The sequence below is a fragment of the Cherax quadricarinatus genome, chromosome 8 (genome assembly GCF_038502225.1).
Source record: "Cherax quadricarinatus isolate ZL_2023a chromosome 8, ASM3850222v1, whole genome shotgun sequence".
Lineage (NCBI taxonomy): Eukaryota > Metazoa > Arthropoda > Malacostraca > Decapoda > Parastacidae > Cherax > Cherax quadricarinatus.
The window spans coordinates 6,237,705-6,262,914 of record NC_091299.1 but is presented as its reverse complement, the minus strand read 5'-3'; the positions used below and the strand labels follow the sequence as shown (position 1 = coordinate 6,262,914).

General features: G+C 38.0%; 1 protein-coding gene across 3 annotated transcripts in view; it reads right to left on the bottom strand.

Moving 5' to 3' along the window:
• Positions 1 to 233: 233 nt before the first annotated feature.
• Tgs1 (Trimethylguanosine synthase 1) overlaps positions 234 to 25,210 on the bottom strand; it is a gene marked incomplete at its 5' end in the record, with an annotated part of 70,092 nt that continues 45,115 nt past the window's right edge. For all 3 annotated transcript variants that reach the window (XM_053771832.2, XM_053771833.2, XM_053771834.2), the window contains 4 exon segments: positions 234 to 2,086; positions 11,348 to 11,521; positions 17,869 to 17,993; positions 21,287 to 21,418. In XM_053771832.2, coding sequence (XP_053627807.2) covers positions 1,979 to 2,086; positions 11,348 to 11,521; positions 17,869 to 17,993; positions 21,287 to 21,418 — 539 coding nt within the window.

Here is a 25,210-nt window from a genome sequence, read left to right as displayed (position 1 = left end):
GTTGGTACTGCCATGTTGAATTTTGGTATAGCCAAGTGGCTAAAGAAATATACATATAGCAAAAGGAGACCTTTATTAGTACAACATTTCACATACAGGACAGAGCCTCATATAGATCAAACTTACAGCTAAAGGTCCATTTTTGCTGTTTTTTTTTTTTTTTTATCTTACATCACCATACTATCAATGTACAATAAGAATGAATTAAATAGGGGGGAAGATAAAAAAAAAAATAGCTGTGTCAACCAATTTTTATTTGAGTGCTGCTGTTAAGGTTATCTTTATCACCTCACAAGCAGTGCTGTTTCTAAACAAAATATTTATTACATGTAACAACTAAAAATAAATAAAACTGCAAAATTATTTTCCTTGGTAAAAGTACTGTGTCATATATAATAAAATACGTATACACATACGTAATTTAAAACTTTTTTCTAACTGGTCACTCAGCGCCGTATGACCCTTGTGGGTTTAATGCTTAATACTGATTATAATAATAATCTAACTGGTCACATTAAACAAAAATATAAAAATACACATTAAAAATGCCATTCATTTTGTGACAGGTCCACATTCCCTTATCTGAAATTCGAAAAGTTTGGAAAACTGAAAGTTTTTTCATGGGGAGTGGAGCGTTAGTCACTGACAGCCAGAGTGGCAGGCGTCAGTAGTGTCTTAGCACTTATAGTGTTCACACGTGTTTGCTGGTATTTTGTTTTTGCTTTTTATTTTGTGACTTTAATTTCACTGTGAAAATGTCAAAAAGAGCTGCAGATACCCTTATGGATAACAATGAGAAAAAGAAAAGAAAACATGACATTATCAATAACACAGAAAGCAGAGTTACTGCAGAAGCTTGATCGTGATGTGTCAGTGCGGCGTCTTACTGAAGAATATGGTGTTGGAACTACCATTGTTTATGATTTAAAGAAATGGTGTTAAATACAAATAAACATAAGAATAGTAGTGATGATGATGACATTGTGAACACAGGTGAAAAAAATTCCCATAGATGATATGATGAAAATGTGTGATCAGTTAAATCTTGAAAACAGCCATCTGTCAAAGTGCTGCTTCATCACCTGACAATCATGTTCCTGGTCTATAATTATTCCATTATTTCATTTATCGATATATTACTCTATAAATAAACTGTAGTAATATTTGTATTGTTTATTTATCCCACTTAGTGTGAGTATTCATACATTTTTGCTACAGTGTTAATGTTTGATTATGGGGTGCTGCCTTAGACCCCACCTTCATTCTGAAATTCGAAACACTACTGGCCCTAAGGGTTTCGGATAAAGGAATGTGTACCTGTATTACCTGTACTGTAATAATACAATTGAAATTAAAAATATTAGAACCTGCAGTGAATTTTCTTTCAATTTTCCTGCATAACGGTTGCTTTCCCACTTGACTCTGGTCAAGAATTAACATCCCCCACTTACTATAAAAATTAATCTACACTTCCATCCCACAAATTCTTATTTTTTTTTATTTAATCCACCTCATTTTATCTGAACACATCAAGGAAGAGTGCCTCAAAGAACAAAATACATTTGCCTCACATATTCCCTAGCTGTTTTTCCAAAAGTTCATATGCATCACAGGTTAACCCTTAAACGGTCCAAACATATATATACGTTCACGTGCGTAGCGCCCCAACATATATATACGTTTTCTTTGTCATTCATTCAACATTGCCACAATAAGCCTGAGTCACCTAGACATGAGAGAATGGATTTGCGCACTCACTGTGTGCCATATTAAAATAATTGGGGATGCCTGGGTACCATATGCTCTTTTTTCCTTTTAAAAAAAAAGATTTGTTTTTTCTCAAAAAATTTGGGGCATTACGCGAGTGAACGTATATATACGTTCGGACCGTTTAAGGGTTAAATGACCCTGTAAGCCACAATATGTGATATTTACCTCAGTTTGTCTTTTCTGTACTGTTTTATAAAGTGGATTCACTTCAGTAATAAGCCAAGTCTCCAAAGTAGGCAGTAAGTGCTTTCTTCTTCCTCCCCATGTGGTTCAGCTCTATATCAACAGTGCCACCAATACCAGCAAGCTCAATAATCTGTGAAAGAAAAAGCTAGATATGAAATGCCATATATGCTAAAGCACATGGAATACATAATGTAGTTTAACCCTTTCAGTGTCAAGACCCCTAATCCTTAACTCACTCTCTCTGTCGAAAAATTAAAAAAAAAAAAAATATTTTTTCTTATGAAATGATAGAGAATCTTTTCCCAACAGTAATGGCACCAAAAGTACGAAATTTGATGGAAAACTTACAAAATGAGTTACTATTGGGTTTGAAGAAAATAACTCATTGCCTTTTCTTGATGTTTTAATTATTAAGGGTAATAATGAATTCAATTTCAAAATTTACAGAAAACCTACAAATAACTGTTCCTATGTCCACTATTATTCTTTGCATCACGATAGAGTTAAACTGTCTGTTTTCTCATCAATGTTTTTGAGAGCTTTACGTATTTGTAGTCCAGAGTTCATAGATGAGGAAATATCCAAAATTTATGAAATAGGTAATGATAAATCTTTTCAAGTTGCTAGACATACTTTTTACAATACAAAAAGGGACAACCAGCCTTATTTAACTAAAAATATGTTGGTTCTCCCTTACCATGAAAACTTGGTTGATATGCCTTCTCTTCTTAAGACTTTTAATATCAAAGTTGTATTTAAAAATCTTGATACAGTAAAAAAAAACTTTTGATAAAGAATTCCCCTCAAAATGCTGACGGATGTGTCTATAAGATTCCTTGTAAAATTTGCGATAAAGTTTGTTTCGGTCAAACTGGTAAAAATCTCGAACTAAGATTAAAACAACATAAATATAGCATTAGAACTGGACAAGATTCCAATGCTCTATTTATTCATGTGAGAGATTTTAACTATCCAATTGATTTTCAAAAAGTTGAGAAAGTTGTATCAAGCAAGTCCATGGTCGACAGGAATATAATTGAATCTTGTTTCATAAAAAGCAGTTTTGACAATAATATGAATATTTCCTTTGGTTTATATAAATTAGATCCATTTATAATTAATAGAATTTGGGAAGAATTTAATAATACATTGGACAAATAATAAATTTTAAAATTCTTAATTCTTGGGTAGAATAGTTTGTTGGTGTGTTGTGTGAAGGACCTGTCTAGTTGGGCCAGCGGGCCTGCTGCAGTGTTCCCTTTCTTATGAGTTGCGCGTCAGGTGTTGCTTTGTTGTGGGATGTGATAGTGAGGTGTGGTCTAGACCCTTTATATGCCTTCCTTTGATGCATTACTTTCATTGTTCCTTGAAATTTGAGTAATCACGAAAGCACTTGGAATTTCTCTATTCTTTCACAGTGGTTGTTTTGCATATTCTCAAATCACCTGTTTACTGTGATTTTATTGCATATATATGCTTGTACATGTATATGTAGTGTGACCTAAGTGTAAGTAGAAGTAGCAAGACGTACCTGAAATCTTGCATGTTTATGAGACAGAAAAAAGGACACCAGCAATCCTACCATCATGTAAAACAATTATAGGCTTTCGTTTTACACTCACTTGGCAGGACGGTAGTACAGTGGACCCTCGACCAGCGATGGCATCGATTAACGATAAATCTGACTAGCGATACATTTTATCGCAAAAATTTTGCCTCAATTAGCGCTAAAAAACTCGACCAACACTATTCGTTCCATCTGAGACGCGTCCACTTCTAGCCAGTGTTTACAAGCCAGCCAGCCACCGCGGTCGCTTCCAAGCATACAATCGGAACATTTCATATTATCACAGCCTTTCTAGTGATTGCACCTGCAAAATAAGTCACCATGGGCCCCAAGAAAGCTTCTAGTGCCAACTCTACAGCAAAAAGGGTGAGAATTACTATGGATATGAAGAAAGAGATCATTGCTAAGTATGAAAGTGGAGTGCATGTCTCCGAGCTGGCCAGGCTGTACACAAAACCCCAATCAACCATCGCTACTATTGTGGCCAAGAAAACGGCAATCAAGGAAGGTGTTCTTGCCAAAGGTGCAACTATGTTTTCGAAACTGAGATCGCAAGTGATAGAAGATGTTGAGAGACTGTTATTGGTATGGATAAACGAAAAACAGATAGCAGGAGATAGCATCTCTCAAGCGATCATATGTGAAAAAGCTAGGAAGTTGCATGACGATTTAATTAGAAAAATGCCAGCAACTAGTGGTGATGTGAGTGAATTTAAGGCCAGCAAAGGTTGGTTTGAGAGATTTAAGAATCGTAGTGGCATACATAGTGTGATAAGGCATGGTGAGGCTGCCAGTTTGGACCAAAAAGCAGCTGAAAAATATGTGCAGGAATTCAAGGAGTACATAGACAGTGAAGGACTGAAACCTGAACAAGTGTTTAATGGTGACACTGACAATGTTGTGAAACACTTTAGGAATGTCATAAAGGAACGGGAGGTACAGGCCTCTATCTGGAGTTTACCTGGAGAGAGTTTCGGGGGTCAATGCCCCCGCGGCCCGGTCTGTGACCAGGCCTCCTGGTGGATCAGCGCCTGATCAACCAGGCTGTTGCTGCTGGCTGCACGCAAACCAACGTACGAGCCACAGCCCGGCTGATCAGGAACTGACTTTAGGTGCTTGTCCAGTGCCAGCTTGAAGACTGCCAGGGGTCTGTTGGTAATCCCCCTTATGTGTGCTGGGAGGCAGTTGAACAGTCTCGGGCCCCTGACACTTATTGTATGGTCTCTTAACGTGCTAGTGACACCCCTGCTTTTCATTGGGGGGATGGTGCATCGTCTGCCAAGTCTTTTGCTTTCGTAGTGAGTGATTTTCGTGTGCAAGTTCGGTACTAGTCCCTCTAGGATTTTCCAGGTGTATATAATCATGTATCTCTCCCTCCTGCGTTCCAGGGAATACAGGTTTAGAAACCTCAAGCGCTCCCAGTAATTGAGGTGTTTTATCTCCGTTATGCGCGCCGTGAAAGTTCTCTGTACATTTTCTAGGTCGGCAATTTCACCTGCCTTGAAAGGTGCTGTTAGAGTGCAGCAATATTCCAGCCTAGATAGAACAAGTGACCTGAAGAGTGTCATCATGGGCTTGGCCTCCCTAGTTTTGAAGGTTCTCATTATCCATCCTGTCATTTTTCTAGCAGATGCGATTGATACAATGTTATGGTCCTTGAAGGTGAGATCCTCCGACATAATCACTCCCAGGTCTTTGACGTTGGTGTTTCGCTCTATTTTGTGGCCAGAATTTGTTTTGTACTCTGATGAAGATTTAATTTCCTCATGTTTACCATATCTGAGTAATTGAAATTTCTCATCGTTGAACTTCATATTGTTTTCTGCAGCCCACTGAAAGATTTGGTTGATGTCCGCCTGGAGCCTTGCAGTGTCTGCAATGGAAGACACTGTCATGCAGATTCGGGTGTCATCTGCAAAGGAAGACACGGTGCTGTGGCTGACATCCTTGTCTATGTCGGATATGAGGATGAGGAACAAGATGGGAGCTAGTACTGTGCCTTGTGGAACAGAGCTTTTCACCGTAGCTGCCTCGGACTTTACTCTGTTGACGACTACTCTCTGTGTTCTGTTAGTGAGGAAATTATAGATCCATCGACCGACTTTTCCTGTTATTCCTTTATCGCGCATTTTGTGCGCTATTACGCCATGGTCACACTTGTCGAAGGCTTTTGCAAAGTCTGTATATATTACATCTGCATTCTTTTTGTCTTCTAGTGCATTTAGGACCTTGTTGTGCGACAGAGGTCCAGTGACTCTCAAGCTGGTCCTAGTGGCATTAAAAGAAGAAGGGAAGTAACCCCAAAAAAGGACTTGCCACCTCAAGTCCTAATGGAAGGGGATTCCCCTTCTAAACACTAAGACCATCAACACACTCCCCTCCTCCCATCCCATCAATCATCACCAGATCTTCAATAAAGGTAAGTGTCATGTAACTGTGCATGTCTTCTTCAGTTTGTGTGTATTAAAATTAATATTTCATGTGTTAAAATTTTTTTTTTTTCAATACTTTTGGGTGTCTTGCACGGATTAATTTGATTTCCATTATTTCTTATGGGGAAAATTAACTTGACTAACGATTATTTTGACTAACGATGAGCTCTCAGGAACGGATTAATAGCATTAGTCGAGGGTCTACTGTACCTCCCTGGGCAGTTGCTGTCTACCAACCTACGTCCTAGGTCAAATCTGTTTAACTGTAAATATTATTCAACCTAGACTTTTTTTTTGTTATTAAAGCTCTCAAAATTTTATTTTTGTTAGTTTGTATTCATCCAGTTGTAATACCAAAGTGCTTTGAGAAGTCCTATATGATACAGAATAATGTTTTTTAAATGCAGACTAATGACCTGTTACAAAACCAGAAATAGACTATATGCTAGAGGGGGAATCAATAAGTTTACCTTCTAATATTCTCTGGTAGATATCTGTGCTAACAGATGTTGCATTTTGTAACAAAGAGCCCAATGCAAGTGTCAGGGAGGTGAATGAGACAGTGGATAGAATAAATGGGGTAAAAGCAGTGGGGGAGATGGGATTAAGACAAATATTAAAAGCAGGTACAGATATAGTGTTTGAGTGATTGGTGCATTTGTTCAATATATACATGAAAGTGAGAAAGGTGCCTAAGGATTGGCAGAGAGCATGCACAGTTTCTTTGTATAAGGGAAAAGGAGTATAAAAGAGTGTAAGATTTTTTTTTTTTTCAACAAACTGGCCTTATACTACCGAGGCAGGGTGACCTATAAAAAACAAAAAACGAAAGTTTCTCTTTTAAATTTAGTAATGTATACAGGAGAAGGGGTTACTAGCCCCTTGCTCCTCACATTTTAATTGCCTCCTACAACACGCATGGCTTACGGAGGAAGAATTCTGTTCCACTTCCCCATGGAGAAGTATTGTATAAGAATTATAGAAGAATAAACTTTTTTGAGTATACCAGTAGGTAAGGTGTATGGTAGAGTTATTACTGAAAGAATTGTTGGTAAGACAAGAGAGCAGGATTGCAGAGGAACAAGGCAGCTTTAGGAATGGTAAGGGATGTGCAGACTAAGTTTTTGCACTGAAGCACAAAAGTTACCAATACTTGGATAAAGGTAAGGAACTTTTCAATGCATTTTTGGATTTAGAAAAGGCATATAAGGTGGACAAAAAAGAATGTGGCTGATGTTGCAAATGTATGAGAGAATAGGTGTTAGGCTACTTAAAGCAGTAAAGAACTTTGAGGATAGCAAGGCTCCGGTCAGGATATGTAGGAGGGAAATTATTTTCCAGTAAAAGTAGGCCTTGGACAGGGATGTGTGATTTCACCATAATTATTTAACATATTTATATATGGGGTTGTAACAGAAGTGAATACGTACTAGTATTGGAAAGGGGTGTGGGACTGAAAGATGATGAAACTGATATGGAGTGGGGGTAGTCAAAGTTGCTTTTTACTGATAACATGGTTCTTTGGGAAGATTCTGAAGAGAAGTTGCAAAGGTTGGTAAATGAATTTGGGAGGGTATATAAAAGAAGGAAATTAAAGTGAAAATAGGAAAGAGCAAGATGACGAGAGTATCATAAAACATAGGAAATGAGACACTGGATATCAGAATGGAGGGAAGGAGTACAAATGAGATGAATGTGGTCAGATATCTGGTAGTGGATAATTCTATTAGAGATGAAACAATCCATAGAACTGATAAAGATAAAAAGGTGGGTGGTGCATCGGGGTATCTGTGGACACACAAAAAAAAAAAAAAAAAAAAAAAAAAAAAAAAAAAATGTAGGCAAATGGGTAATATACCAGAGTAGAGTGGTACCAACATTACTGTATGGGTTTTGAATGTTATAGCAAGGAGGAAGCTGGAGGCAGCTGAGATGTTATGTTTGAGAGCAATGTGTGTGGTGAATATTATGCAAAGAATTCCGAGTTTGGATATTAGGTGGTGTGGAGTTACCAGTATTATTCAGAGGACTGAGGATGGGTTGAGGTTGTTTGAACATTAAGAGAGGATGGAGAACAGTATGACTAGTACGACATTTCAATCTGGGGTTAAGGGAAGGTGTCATCCTAAAAAAGGGTTGGAAGGAGGGATAAAGGAGGCTGTAAATGATAGAGGCTTGGATATCCAACAGACTTATGTTAGCATGTTAGACAGGAGTGAGTGGAGGCAAGTGGTTTTTATGATTTGAAATGTTGGAGTGTGAGAAAGGTAACATTTATGAAGGAATTCAGGAAAACTGATCAGCCAGACTAGAGCCCTGGAGGTGGGTAGCACAGTGCCTGCACTCTGAAGGAGATGTGAGGATGTTGCAGTATGGAAGGTCATCTGAAATGCAATGTCAGCATGCTTCTGGCAAGACAGTGATTGACTGGTAGTGGAAGTATTTTCTTCTTTGTTGGATCACGCTACCTCAGTAGGAGACAGCTGGAGTGTTAAAAAAATGGAGAGTTCATGTTTGTTTGGTAAAGAGTAGACAAGAACTATATTATATATCTTGATTTTGTAAAGCTAAATTCACTTTTCTTAACAAACCAGTCATATCCCACCGAAGCAGGGTGACCCAAAAAGAAAAACAAAAGTTTCTCTTTTTAACTTTAGTAATGTATAGAGGAGAAGGGGTTAAGGGGTTACTAGCCCTTTGCTCCCAGCATGTTAGTCGCCTCTTACGACATGCAAGGCTTATGGAGGAAGAATTCTGTTCCACTTCCCCATGGAGATAAGAGGAAATAAACAAGAACAAGCTTCAGTAAGAAAATAGAAGAAAACCCATAGGGGATGTGTATATATATATACGATCTGTTGGAGTGTGAGCAGGGTAATATTTAGTGAAGGGATTCAGGGAAACCGGTTATTTTCATATAGTCGGACTTGAGTCCTGGAAATGGGAAGTACAATGCCTGCACTTTAAAGGAGGGGTTTGGGATATTGGCAGTTTGGAGGGATATGTTGTGTATCTTTATATGTTTATGCTTCTAGACTGTTGTATTCTGAGCACCTCTGCAAAAACAGTGATAATGTGCGAGTGTGGTGAAAGTGTTGAATGATGATGAAAGTATTTTCTTTTTGGGGATTTTCTTTCTTTTTTGGGTCACCCTGCCTCGGTGGGAGACGGCCGACTTGTTGAAAAAAAAAAAAAAAAAATATATATATATATATATATATATATATATATATATATATATATATATGTGTGTGTGTGTGCTTGTACACGCATGTGTAGTGTGACCTAAGCGTAGGTAAAAGTAGCAAGATGTACCAAGGAGGTACTACTGTCCTGCCAAGTGAGTATGAAATAGAAGCCTGTAATTGTTTTACATGATGGTAAGATTGCTGGTGTCCTTTTTCTGTCTCATAAAGCTAAATTATATATATTATTTAACTACCACATACATTACATTTTGTGCAAGCTCATGTTGTGTATGTGTAGTATACTCACAAATTTTCTGAAAATAAGTGAAGAACTGTAGATTTCATAATTATGATGTTCTCATGGGCTGTCTGGCTGGTTAGTTGTTGAGGTGGGCAGATCAGCTCAGATTTAACCACCACCCTTCAATCCCCACTACACAACCTGGCATGTGCCATAACCTCCACCCTTACCTTCCTATACATTATGCCCAGGCACCTAATACCCTCACCATAACAGTGAGAGAATGAAGAGCATGTGCTGCATTGTTGAGTCAGATACAATGTGAGAGTGGGAGTGATGGATGTAGTCCCAACTGTTAGCCTTGCAGCATTTTGCTAGTTGCATGTGACAGTGGAAGTGAGGAAGGCAATGTTATCGTTGTTGCCTGTGCAGCAACAAGTGAGGTAAAGAGAGGGATGAAGATAAGGAAATAGGAAGGAGTAAGTGGAAAGGAAAGAGACAAACTCATTTGAGTATTTTCATCATTAAAAAATAAATGAAATTAAATAAGAAAAATTATAGTTGAGAAATGCATCTTGAATTGTGACAAGAGAGCTTTGGGGAAAATAGCTTCAGAATTCAAAACACTCAAGTAAGAATCAGTTTTCAGGATTGCATTATGGTCGTAAGAGGAGGATCTACTCTGTACTGCTAGGTGGGCATTGTGTAAATATATTTATAAATCACATAGAAAAGAGTAAGGTGATGAGGGTATCAAATGATTTAGATAAGGAAAAATTGGATATCAAATTGGAGAGGAGGAGTATGGAAGAAGTAAATGTTTTCAGATATTTGGGAGTTGACGTGTCAGCAGATGGATTTATGAAGGATGAGGTTAATCATAGAATTGATGAAGGAAAAAGGGTGAGAGGTGCATTGAGGTACATGTGGAGACAAAACACATTATCTATGGAGGCAAAGAAGGGAATGTATGAAAGTATAGTGGTACCAATACTCTTATATGGGTGTGAAGCTTGGGTTGTAAATGCTGCAGCGAGGAGACGGTTGGAGGCAGTGGAGATGTTCTGTCTAAGGGCAATGTGTGGTGTAAATATTATGCAGAAAATTCGGAGTGTGGAAATTAGGAGAGGATGTGGCATTAATAAAAGTATTAGTCAAAGGGCTGAAGAGGGGTTGTTGAGGTGGTTTGGTCATTTAGAGAGAATGGATCAAAGCAGAATGACATCGAGAGCGTATAAATCTGTAGGGGAAGGAAGGCGGGGTAGGGGTCATCCTTGAAAAGGATGGAGGGAGGGGGTAAAGGAGGTTTAGTGGGTGAGGGGCTTGGACTTCCAGCAAGCGTGCGTGAGCATATTAGATAGGAGTGAATGGAGACAAATGGTATTGGGACCTGATGAGCTGTTGGAGTGTGAGCAGGGTAATATTTAATGAAGGGATTCAGGGAAACCGGTTATTTTTATATAGCCAGACTTGAGTACTGGAAATGGGAAGTACAATGCCTGCACTTTAAAGGAGGGGTTTGGGATATTGGCAGTTTGAAGGGATATGCTGTGTATCTTTATATGTATGTGCTTCTAAACTGCTGTATTCTGAGCACCTCTGCAAAAACAGTGATTATGTGTGAGGTGAAAGTGTTGAATGATGATGAAAGTATTTTTTGTTTGGGGATTTTCTTTTTGAGTCACCCTGCCTCAGTGGGAGATGGCTGACTTGTTAAAAAAAAAAATACATCTTCACATTCCATTTGTTTCTTAACAATCTTTGTATGAATCTGATACCCACTTGTATACTTTATAATTTTATTTCTTTGACTTCTCATTTCTAACACTACTTTCCACACATCTCTTCCTTCTCATAATTACACCAAGCTTATGAATATAATAGAAACACATGAAAAAAAGCTATCCAATCTGAAATTTAAAAAATGGAAATTTTTAGGCTAATACAAGAAAAGTGATCAAACCTGATACAAGTTACTGGTCCTTGGTAGGTAGAGTGCAATGTCAGTAGTAATAGTTCTTGCAGTGGCCAACAGTTCCTCACAATTAAACACTCCACCTAAGTTCCTCACATCATATGTACCATCACGAAAGTACTCTATACCTCCCCATGGAGGACTAAGATATATGACATCAGCCTGTGTGAGAAACACAACAAAATTGATTGTTTAAAGAAAATTATAATGCAGTGGTACCTTGACTTACGAGTTTAATTCATTCCGTGACCCAGCTCGTAACTCAATTTGCTCGTATATCAAATAAATTTTCCTGACTGAAGTTAATTGAAATGCCATTAATCTGTTCCAGTCCCCAAAAAACCACCCCAGTTTTTTTGTTACTGTTTTTTTTTTAAATAAGAAAAATGTATTGATAAATAATAAATGATTTTTGTCTCTTTCATCAGGTCCCAGCAATGTTTTAGAAATGCTGGAGTATATGTGAAACTCTTTGAAGCATGGTGTAAGATGACTGTCACTCCACTGTCAGTGGAGTGACACTCCTGAAGTGACATTTGATGATCGTGCACTGCCTTAGCTTTATTTTTCACTGTTACACATAAGAATGTCTGACTAATTGTTTGTTTCTGTCTGTCTATCCGTCACTCCACTGCCAGTGGAGTGTCACTCCTGGAGTGACATTTGATGATCATGCACTGCCTTGGATTTATTTTTCACTGTTACAAATAAACATGTCTGTCTATCTGTTTCTATATGTCTGTCTGTCTGTTTATCTCTGTCTCTGCTTATCTGTCTTTCTGTTTGCCTGTGTTTCTGTTTTCCTGTCTCTCTGCTTGTCTCTCTGTCTCAGAGAGAGAGCCAATCATGAACCAACAGGTATTACACACGATGCAGACTATAAATGTATTAATTCAAGGATTATGTGGTGTAAAATAAAGATTGGATGTGAAAAGTGGGTTATAATAAGCGTGTATGCACCTGGAGAAGAGAGAAGTGTAGAGGAGAGAGAGAGATTTTGGGAAATGTTGAGTGAATGCGTGGGGAGTTTTGAATCAAGTGTGAGAGTAATGGTGGTTGGGGATTTCAATGCTAAAGTGGGTAAAAATGTTATGGAGGGAGTAGTAGGTAAATTTGGGGTGCCAGGGGTAAATGTAAATGGGGAGCCTTTAATTGAGCTATGTGTAGAAAGAAATTTGGTAATAATTATTATTATTATTATCACACTGGCCGATTCCCACCAAGGCAGGGTGGCCCGAAAAAGAAAAACTTTCACCATCATTCACTCCATCACTGTCTTGCCAGAAGGGTGCTTTACACTACAGTTTTTAAACTGCAACATTAACACCCCTCCTTCAGAGTGCAGGCACTGTACTTCCCATCTCCAGGACTCAAGTCCGGCCTGCCGGTTTCCCTGAATCCCTTCATAAATGTTACTTTGCTCACACTCCAACAGCACGTCAAGTATTAATAAGTAATAAGTAATAAGTAATAGGTAATAGGTAATAAGTAATACATATTTTATGAAAAAGAGGATAAATAAATATACAAGGTATGATGTAGCACGTAATGAAAGTAGTTTATTAGATTATGTATTGGTGGATAAAAGGTTGATGGGTAGGCTCCAGGATGTACATGTTTATAGAGGGGCAACTGATATATCGGATCATTATTTAGTTGTAGCTACAGTTAGAGTAAGAGGTAGATGGGAAAAGAGGAAGGTGGCAACAACAAGTAAGAGGGAGGTGAAAGTGTATAAACTAAGATGAATAATGGGGGGGTTGAAGAGGGTTGGAATAGTTTTAAAAATGCAGTATTAGAATGTGGGGCAGAAGTTTGTGGTTATAGGAGGGTGGGTGCAGGAGGAAAGAGGAGTGATTGGTGGAATGATGAAGTAAAGGGTGTGATAAAAGAGAAAAAGGTAGCTTATGAGAGGTTTTTACAAAGCAGAAGTGTTATAAGAAGAGCAGAATATATGGAGAGTAAAAGAAAGGTAAAGAGAGTGGTGAGAGAGTGCAAAAGGAGAGCAGATGATAGAGTGGGAGAAGCACTGTCAAGAAATTTTAATGAAAATAAGAAAAAATTTTGGAGTGAGTTAAACAAGTTAAGAAAGCCAAGGGAAAATATGGATTTGTCAGTTAAAAACAGAGTAGGGGAGTTAGTAGATGGGGAGATGGAGGTATTAGGTAGATGGCGAGAATATTTTGAGGAACTTTTAAATGTTAAGGAAGAAACAGAGGCAGTAATTTCATGCACTGGTCAGGGAGGTATACCATCTTTTAGGAGTGAAGAAGAGCAGAATGTACGTGTGGGGGAGGTACGTGAGGCATTACGTAAAATGAAAGGGGGTAAAGCAGCTGGAACTGATGGGATCATGACAGAAATGTTAAAAGCAGGGGGGGATATAGTGTTGGAGTGGTTGGTACTTTTGTTCAATAAATGTATGAAAGAGGGGAAGGTACCTAGGGATTGGCAGAGAGCATGTATAGTCCCTTTATATAAAGGGAAAGGGGACAAAAGAGACTGTAAAAATTATAGAGGAATAAGCTTACTGAGTATACCAGGAAAAGTGTACGGTAGGGTTATAATTGAAAGAATTAGAGGTAAGACAGAATGTAGGATTGCGGATGAGCAAGGAGGTTTCAGAGTGGGTAGGGGATGTGTAGATCAAGTGTTTACATTGAAGCATATATGTGAACAGTATTTAGATAAAGGTAGGGAAGTTTTTATTGCATTTATGGATTTAGAAAAGGCATATGATAGAGTGGATAGAGGAGCAATGTGGCAGATGTTGCAAGTATATGGAATAGGTGGTAAGTTATTAAATGCTGTAAAGAGTTTTTATGAGGATAGTGAGGCTCAGGTTAGGGTGTGTAGAAGAGAGGGAGACTATTTCCCGGTAAAAGTAGGTCTTAGACAGGGATGTGTAATGTCACCATGGTTGTTTAATATATTTATAGATGGGGTTGTAAAGGAAGTAAATGCTAGGGTGTTCGGGAGAGGGGTGGGATTAAATTTTGGGGAATCAAATTCAAAATGGGAATTGACACAGTTACTTTTTGCTGATGATACTGTGCTTATGGGAGATTCTAAAGAAAAATTGCAAAGGTTAGTGGATGAGTTTGGGAATGTGTGTAAAGGTAGAAAGCTGAAAGTGAACATAGAAAAGAGTAAGGTAATGAGGGTGTCAAATGATTTAGATAAAGAAAAATTGGATATCAAATTGGGGAGGAGGAGTATGGAAGAAGTGAATGTTTTCAGATACTTGGGAGTTGACGTGTCGGCGGATGGATTTATGAAGGATGAGGTTAATCATAGAATTGATGAGGGAAAAAAGGTGAGTGGTGCGTTGAGGTATATGTGGAGTCAAAAAACGTTATCTATGGAGGCAAAGAAGGGAATGTATGAAAGTATAGTAGTACCAACACTTTTATATGGGTGTGAAGCTTGGGTGGTAAATGCAGCAGCGAGGAGACGGTTGGAGGCAGTGGAGATGTCCTGTTTAAGGGCAATGTGTGGTGTAAATATTATGCAGAAAATTCGGAGTGTGGAAATTAGGAGAAGGTGTGGAGTTAATAAAAGTATTAGTCAGAGGGCAGAAGAGGGGTTGTTGAGGTGGTTTGGTCATTTAGACAGCCGACTTGTTGAAAAAAAAAAAAAAACTGTATTTATGTGTACCTGTGAGATAGAGACAGAGACAGACAGAGACAGAGACAAAGATAGAGACAGACAAAGACAGAGATAGATACAGACAGACAGAAGGAGATAGAGACAGCCAAAGCAAATCAGCCAGCCAGCCAGCCACCCAACCAGCCAGCCTGCTGAACATGTATTACACACTAGAATTGCTTCTCTTTACTTAGGGCATACGTTACAGAACATTCTGGCAAGATGACACTATCAGTGGTATCAAAATTGAAAGGATGTTACACATTGGTTATTATCGAGATTTTTTATATTTCCTCTCTTCTGCGACTGGCGGCATATTTGAAGCTCACCCATAACTCGGATTTTGGCTCTTAACTCAAAGCAAAAAATCAACCGAGCGACGGCTTATAACTCAGAAAACTCATAAGTTGGGGCACTCGTAAGTCAAGGTACCACTGTACTACTACTGTGAAATATTGGTTATTGAGAAAAACAGTGCTCTCAAAATTTTATGGAGCACTTTAACAAGGTATTGTATATGAGCAGACAAACATAAAGCAACAGATATTTATAAAAAGTGATAAGGAAGAGCATTTAAACTATTGGCATGTTCTGTTGACAAGTGGTGATGTGAAGAATGAGACACTTGTGCAACATCTGGGTATCTGTATTGTGGAAATGTTTCACCAGCCAGTGGCTTCATCAGTCCAATACAGAGAAGAATGGTGTCCAGTTTAACAATTTTGATTAAAATACAGGACATGTACAAAAAAGGGGCTTATATGCTGCAGACAGGTGAGGCACAGCAGTTGGATGCGGCATCACCAGCGAAAAAATCTACTACTCGTAATAGGTCATGTCTATATGTTAAGCCAAGTGTTGAAGAATTCCCTGTATCAAGATTCCAAGATGTTGCTGTGTCTGACAGGTATATAAATAGTTTAGAAACAGACTATATAAGTGGTGATGTAAAAACTAAAAAAAAATTAAGAAAATTGATAAAATACCTGAAGGTTACTGCTTACATTATACTAAATGATATTTGAGGAATTAAATCTATATTAGTCCTTCAGGGCAAGGAGTAACAGACTTAGTGTTCTGTGATGGTTTCAGATTAGTAAAATCATGTACTATATATCAGATCTATGAAGCCATAACAATAGTCATAAAAATTATACAGGAAATAGATGGAAAAAATTAATTTAATGGACCTGGATTTCCAATTTCATTAAATTAACTGGAAACTACAAAATATTACATAAAAGGAATAAAAGAGAAATTATTACAACAGATGAAAGGCTTTTGCTTGAAAAAAAAAAAAAAAAGGTGCATAGATATTACAGTTCAGATGTGCTGTCAAACTGCAAATATTATTAATTATCATTATTATTATCACTACTACTACTACTACTACTATAAAGATAACCTATGCTTAGGAAACTTAAATTAACCCTTTGAGTGTTTCGGTCGTATATGTATGTCTTAAGAGCCAATGTGTTTGATGTACATATACTCAAAAATTCTAGTGGCTTCAAATCAAGCAGGAGAAAGCTGGTAGGCCCACATGTGAGGGAATGGGTCTGTGTGGTCAGTGTGCACTATATAAAAAAAATCCTGCTGCATGCAGCGCATGAGAAAAAAAACTCTGACCATGTTTTTGGATTAAAACACCAACTTTGAGGTGTATTTTCATATTGTTTTTATGGTTATATTCTTGTTTTCGTAGTCACATTTGATAGAATGGAAAATATATTACAGAAACAGAGGTGATTTTGATTGGTTTTACTATGAAAAGGATCTTGAAATGGAGCTCAAAATAGGGGAAATGTTTGATTTTTGCCAATGTTCAAGAGTAAACAAATGACATCATTGTCCAATAAATGTCCAACTAGCCATTCTAATATGCAGTCATGAATGGGTTGACATTATTTATACAATTATTACAATATTGCAGTAGTCTACATAACAGTAAATCTTCTATTTTTTGTTTGAATAAAAATTCAAAATAGAAAGCAAGAGTAATATCAGAGGAGCCTGGAGATGTGACTGATGAACACAGAAAGTGTTATTTTAGAGCCAGGAATGTCTGCATTGTTCATTCTGGACCCTATTTTGAAATTGGCATATTTTATAATTTGCATGAAATTGGCCAAATTGCCAATTTCTGACCACTTTATTGGGTAGTTGAAATCAGTAAATGGGCAGTTTCTTGTACTCAATCAATAGAACAAATGAAGTTCTAAAGAAACAGTTATGAGTTTGGTTGACTGGAACAATGGAATTAGCCGAAAAAAGGGCTCAAAGTGGGCGAAATCGCCAATTTGTAAATATCGCCGAGGTCGATAGCTTTGCAAGAGTGTAATTCCATAGTTTTCCATCAAATTTCGTACTTTTGGTGTCATTACCACCGGGAAAAGATTCTTTATCATTTCATAAGAAATTTTTTTTTTTTTTTTCAAATATTTTGCAACACCAGGAGACACCTCAGGATTTGGGGTTGCGACAGTCAAAGGGTTAATGATGACATTTCAGTCCAACTTGGGCCAGTAACGCCTTTATAAAAAAAGTTAACGAGTTTCAGTTTCCAAAGTACAGATTATTTATGTATCACAAGCCTTCCAGATGTATCAACATAGGCAATGTATCTCATAGTCTTCTGAATGTACAAAGTTATTGAATTTCAGCATTTTTAAACTATATACATATTAACTGTAACGTACAATGTTTTTGATATTGAAGTAGAAAGTACAGTAAGTATTATTATAAATTAAAATAAAACTTGTATAAAACCTGCATCAAGAAATATGTGGCTTAATTATAAACTTGAAAAATATATATTCTTGGCACTTTTACAAAGGAGTAAAGCAGAAAAGGACATTTACCTTAAGTCTGGGGACAAGTTGAAAAAAGTCTCCAATAATAAATTCAATGCGGTCAGCCACTCCATACACAGCAGCATTGTGGCGAGCAAGTGCAATTTTGACTGGGTCTATGTCTATGGCGATCACTAAGGAAAGATAATAAAACCACTCTCACTATAAGCACATAACTGTAAATATAACCCCTTTCCTGTATAAATTACTAAATTTAAAAAAAAAAATCTTGTTTTTTCTTTTTAGGTCACCCTGCCTCAGTGGGACATGGTGGGTGTTAAAAACAATATATATACAAATATCAGTACCACTCCTAGGTAGTAGGTTGGTAGACAGCAACCACCCAGGGAGGCACTACTGTCCTGTCAAATGAGTGTAAAATGGAAGTCTGTAATTGTTTTATATGATGGTAGGATTGCTGGTGTTTTTTTCTGTCTCATAAAGATGCAACATTTTAGATACGTCTTGCTACTTCTACTTAAACTCAGGTCACACTACACATGCATGTACAAGCATATATACAGCCTTTCCTCACTTATGTTCCTAAGACCATGTAGGTAAATGAATTCGACGCTAAGTAAGAAGCATACTATAATGGTAGTGGGTTTGTGTCAACAATCTTTGATATTGTTTTAATGTCACCTTTGCACCATTTATATTTCTGGTATATTTTTAAATGTTTATACAGTAGTGTACTGTATATTGTAATAAACAGAACAGAGGAAATCAACTCTAACATACATTATTTAGGTATGTATACTGGTCCGAGAACCCGTCATAAGTCTGAGTCGTCGGTAAACGAATACGTTGCTAAGTGAGGAGAGGCTGTATATACATACCCCTCTGATTTTTCTTGTATTTTCTTACTAGTTCTTGTTCTTGTTTATTCCCTCTTATCTCCATGGGGAAGTGAAACAGAATTCTTCCTCCGTAAGCTACGAGTGTTTTAAGAGGCGACTAACACGCCAGAAGCAAGGAGCTAGTAACCCCTTCTCTTGTATACATCACTAAAGTTAAAAAGAGAAGCTTTTGTTTTTCTTTTTAGGCCACCCTGCTTCAGTGGGATATGGATGGTTTGTTGAAAGAAAGAAGATCAGTACCACTACTGTATATAATTGATGTTTTAAGAATTGCGGTAGTTTTCGATCATGATGCCATGATGTTTATTTATGACTGTATTTTTTTTTTAATGCATTGGTTGTCTCCCACTGAGGCAGGGTGACCCAAAAAGAAAAAAAAATACTTTCATCATCATTCACCACTTTTGCCATCATTCATACATAATCATTGTCTCTGCAAAGGCACTCAGATATGACAAATTGCCAATATCCTAAACCCCTCCTTTAAAGTGCAGGCATTGTACTTCCCATTTCCAGGACTCAAGTCCAGCTAACCAGTTTCCCTGAATCCCCTCACAAAATATTACCCTGCTCACACTCCACCAGCTCATCAGGTCCCAAAAGCCATTCATCTCCATTCATTCCTAAATATAATTTTTTTTTTTCAACAAGTCGGCCGTCTCCCACCGAGGCAGGGTGACCCAAAAAAGAAAGACAATCCCCAAAAAGAAAATACTTTCATCATCATTCAACACTTTCACCACACTCACACATTATCACTGTTTTTGCAGAGGTGCTCAGAATACAACAGTTTAGAAGCATATACGTATAAAGATACACAACATATCCCTCCAAACTGCCAATATCCCAAACCCCTCCTTTAATATAATATAATATGAATACAATAATGTATATAGGGGAAAAATAGCTAAAAGCCAGTACAAAAAGGCTACCTGGAATTTACCTGGAGAGGGTTTCATGGGTCAACGCCCTCGCAGCTCGGTCTGAGACCAGGCCTCATGGTGGATCAGGGTCTGATCAAGCAGGCTGTTACTGCCAGCCACATGCAAACTGACATATGAACCACAGCCCAGTTGGTCAGGTACTGCCTTTAGGTGCCTGTCCAGTGCCTTCTTAAAGACAGCCAGGGGTCTATTGGTAATCCCCCTTATGTATGCTGGGAGGTAGTTGAACAGTCTTGGGCCCCAGACACTTATTGTGTTGTCTTTCAATGTACTCGTGGCGCCCCTGCTTTTCATTTTCAAGCTTAAGCCAATGCCTTGACCTAGTGAGGTCAGACACGTCACTTAAGGGGGAAGCACGGCATCCGACCTAGTAGCACAAGCTAGTCAGGTCCAACTCACACCCACCCACACCCACTCATGTATTTATCCAACCTATTTTTAAAATTACACAGTGCTAAAATATTAGGATCCTGGAGATAATGTTTATATACAAATTAAGAGGAACTCCAAGATTTATATATCCTTTGCTTCCTTATATTTGCATAATCAGGTTATGGAGGGGAAATAAAACATAATGTGAATACAGTACCTGATTTATATTATACATACTGTGCATCAATTTAAGTGTTAAATTTTTATTTTGTAATAAAGAAATGACTAGCAGACAGGTGCAGAACCTGAGTTGACAGGTTCTGCACCTATCTGAGAAGTACAATCACCAAAATTTATATACGCTTTATCTCTCTTCATTTGCATAAAGGTTAAAAACTGAAAAGAACCTGGATATAGTGTGTATACAGTACCTACTTCATATACATACATTTGTGCATCAGTTTAGATTGGTACACTCATACTTTGATACTTTGTCATAAAGTATGAATGTGTGGGGAAGGGGGATTGATGATAGTTGTTAAGGGTCATCACTGTGTGAGTCTAACACCAACCACTGCTCCTTAAAGAACAAAAAGGCACAATACCGTGACTAGAACAATGCACAAATAAGTCGCACATAGGAGGGAGAACCTTACAAGGATGTTTCAGTCCGATCTGGACCATTTACAAGTCACACTAACACAAAAGAGTGAAGGAGCCAGTATATATAGGTGAGGGGGACAGGGACAGAACAGTGAGGAAGAAATAGCAGTAGTAGTGGTAGTGGTAATGCTGTTAGTGGAAATAGTAATAGAAATAGCAGTGGTAGTAGAAAGTAGGGAGAGTAGTTTTAATGGCACAAGAAATAGAAAGGGAGTGAAGGGAGGCAATTGTAGTGGTAGGAGCAATAGTAGTAATGGAGCAGTAGTAGAAGTGGGGTAAGTCTAAGGACAAGAAAAAGGAACACTGCAGGAGAGCTAAGGGACCACAATAGATAGGACCAAAAACACAGAGGGAAAACTGAAGGAGTGTAGTCAGATGAAAATCATTAATGAAAGACAGAAATCTCCTATTTTCTCCAAATATTTACTTCCATAGACAACTATCTATTTACCCCCTTGACAGTGCATCCATGGGTAGTACATCCCTCTATTTTCAAGACAACTGAATAAATGTTCACATAACAAATTTTGTCAAGCCAATTATGTCATCTAAAAAAAAGGTGCCAATATTACTTGGAAAAGCACTTACCATAGTTACAAGTCATGGCTAACTGTATAGCATTGCCACCTGCTCCACAGAAGGCATCCACCACCACATCACACCTGCATCTATTAGCATGATGAGCAGCAATCAACTCGGGAGTCACAGAATACCATGATTCTGAAGTAAACAAAAAATATAATTCTCAACAAAAAGTGGAGTGCTAAACCTCACCCAAACCAAACTTCATCTGTTAATACACACAATACATAATCTATCACCTTCAGTTCTTCTACATAAAAGCATAATTACTATTAAATTTCTGGAGAGATGGGACATAGCCGAGAGAATGGTTGAGACATAAATGCCGAGCAGAATTTTATTAAGGCAAAGTTTTACGTATACAATAGGCCAGACTTGAGTCCTGGAGATGGGAAGTACGGTGTCTGCACTCTGAAGAAGGGGTGTTAATGTTGCAGTTTTATAACTGTTGTGTAAAGCACCCCTCTGGCAAGACAGTGATGGAGTGAATGATGATGAAAGTTTTTCTTTTTCGGGCCACCCTGCCTTGGTGGGAATCAGCCGATGTGTTAATAAAAAAAAAATTGATCTTTTCAACAACTGAAAAAAAGTGTGTTGTACAGGTAGGGCTATAAAAGTTCTGCGTTGCATGTGAGTCTATTTTAACCACAGCGGTACCCCAAGTTTCGTACAGCTCCCAACTCAAACAATTATGTAAGTGTATTTTTGGGGGTCAGTAATGGATTAGTCTAATTTACATTATTCCTTATGGGAACAAATTCGTTCAGTAATGGCACTCGAACAGCCTTCCAGAACAAATTATGGACAAAACTTGGGGTACCACTGTAACTAGTTTCTTTAATATTATTAGTGCAACTAGTACACTATTAACCTTAATTCCCGGCCTAGCCACTAAATGAATGGTAACTGCTTGCTTATAATATTTTCATGTTTGATTAACTTAAATATTCAACTTCAATAATCTATGAACATCTTCTTTCAATAAACCAGCCACATCCCACCGAGGCGGGGTGGCCCAAAAGGAAAAATGAAAGTTTCTCCTATTAAATATAGTAATATATACAGGAGATGGGGTTACTAGCCCTTTGCTCCAGACATTTCAGTTGCCTCTTATGACATGCATGGCTTACGGAGGAAGAATTCTGTTTCACTTCCCCATGGAGATAAGAGGAAATAAACAAGAACTAGTAAGAAAATACAAGAAAACCCAAAGGGGTGTGTATATATATGTTCTTCTTCTTTCAACAAACCAACCATATCCCACCAAGGCAGGGTGGCCCAAAAGGAAAAATGAAAGTTCCTCCTTTTAAAATTAGTAATGTATACAGGAGAAGGGGTTACTAGCCCCTTGCTACTGGCATTTTAGTCACCTTTCACGTCACACGTAGCTTATGGAGGAAGAATTCTGTTCCACTTCCCCATGGAGATAAGAGGAAATAAATAAGAACAAGAACTAGTAAGAAAATAGAAGAAAACCAAGAGGGGTGTGTATATATATATGCTTGTACATGCATGTGTAGTGGGACTTACGTGTAAAAAGAAGTAGTAAGACATACCTGAAATCTTGCATGTTTCTTCTCTTTCAACATACCAGCCGTATACCACTGAGGCGGGGTGGCCAAAAAGAAAAAACAAAAGTTTCTCCTTTTACATTTAGCAATATATACAGGAGAAGGGGTTACTAGCCCCTTGCTCCTGGCATTTTAGTCATCTCTTACAACACGCATCGCTTACGGAGGAAGAATTCTGTTCCATTTCCCCATGGAGGTAAGAGGAAATAAACAAGAACAAGAACTAGTAAGAAAATAGAAGAAAACCCAGAGGAGTGTGTATATATATATGCTTGTACATGTATGTGTAGTGTGACCTAAGTGTAAGTAGAAGCAGCAAGACATACCTGAAACCTTGCATGTTTATGAGACAGAAAAATGGACACCAGCAATCCTACCATCATGTAAAACAATCACAGGCTTTCGTTTTACACTTACTTGGCAGGACAGTAGTACCTTCCTGGGCGATTGCTGTCTACCAACCTACTACCTAAGATCTATGAACATTTTTTTTTTTTAACACATCGGTCGTTTCCCACTAAGGCAGAGTGACCAAAAAAAAAAAAAAAAAAAAAAACTTTCATCATTATTCAACATTTTCAGCATCACTCATATATAAACAATGACTATGCAGAGGTGCTCAGATACGACAGTTTAGAAGTCTCACCAAACTGCCAATATCCTAAACCCCTCCTTTAAAGTGCAGGCATTGTACTTCCCATTTCCAGGACTCAAGTCTGGCTAACCAGTTTCAATGAATACCTTCACAAAATATTACCCTGCTCACACTCCAACAGCTCATCAGGTCCCAAAAACCATTCGTCTCCATTCACTCCCAACATGCTCATGCATGCTTTCTGAAAGTCCAAGCCCCTCACCCACAAAACCTCCTTTACCTCCCTCTCTCCAACCTTTTCATGGATGATCCCTACCCGGCCTTCCTTCCCCAACAAATTTATACATTCTCCAAGTCATTCTACTTTGATATATTCTCTCTAAATGACCAAACCACCTCAACAACCCTTCTTCAACCCTCTGACTAATACATTTATTAACTCCACACCTCCTCCTAATTTCCACACTCCGAATTCTCTGCATAATATTTACACCACACATTGTCCTTAGACATTACATCTCCACCGTCTCCAGCCGCCTCCTCGCTGCAGCATTTACAACCCAAGCTTCACACCCATATAAGAGTGTTGGTACCACTATCTTTCATACATTCCCTTCTTTGCCTCCATGGATAACGTTTTTTGTCTCCACAGATACCTCAACGCACCACTCACCATTTTTCCTTCGTCAATTCTATGGTTAACCTCATCTTTCATAAATCCATCTGCTGACAAGTCAACTCCCAAATATCTGTAAACATTCTCTTCTTCTATACTCCCTCTCCCCAATGTGATATTCAATTTTTCTTTATCTAAATCGTTTCATACCCTCATCACCTTACTCTTATCTATGTTTACTTCCAACTTTCAACCTTTACACACCCTCCAAAACTCATCCACTGACCTTTGCAACTTTTCTTTAGAATCTCCCAAAAGCACAGTATCATCAGCAAAAAGTAACTGTGCCAACTCCCATTTTGTATTTGATTCCCCATAATTAAATCCCACCTCTCTCCTCAACACCCTATATGAAATACAGTATATGAACAAACCTTGACTTACGAGTTTAATTCGTTCTGTGACCCAACTCGTAACTCAATTTGCTTATAGATCAAATCAGTTTTCCTCAGTGAAATTAATTGAAATGCCATTAATCCATTCCAGCCCCCAAAAAACCACCCCAATTTTTTTGTTACAGGTTTTTAAGTAAGAAATGTATTTATAAATAAGAAATGATTTTTGCCTTTTTTGCCAGGTCCCAGCAATGTTTTAGAAATGCTGAAGTATATATGAAACTCTTTGAAGCACAATGTAAAATGAGTGTCACTCCACTGCCAGTTTAGCGACACTCGTGGAGTGACATGTGATGATTGTGCACTGCCTTGGATTTATTTTTCACTGTTACAAATAAACAGTCTGTCTATCTGTTTCTGTATATCCATTTCTTTCTATTTGTCTGTCTAGCTCTATGTTTATCTCTGCCTGTTTCTGTCTGCCTGTGTTTCTGTCTTCCTGTCTCTCTGCTTGTGTCTCTGTCTCAGAGAGAGAGCTGCTCATGAACAAACAGGTATTACACACGATGCAGAGTCGGTCACGTCTGATTCCTGAACAAGTGAAAATGTGTATTACTTGCCAGTCATACTTATTATGCCTTATATCTACAAGCATAGTATAGCACTTTGTCTAAATTTTTGGGTTATCCTAGGTAATTTACACTATAACTGTATTTATGTGTACCTGTGAGATAGAGAGAGAGAGACAAAGAC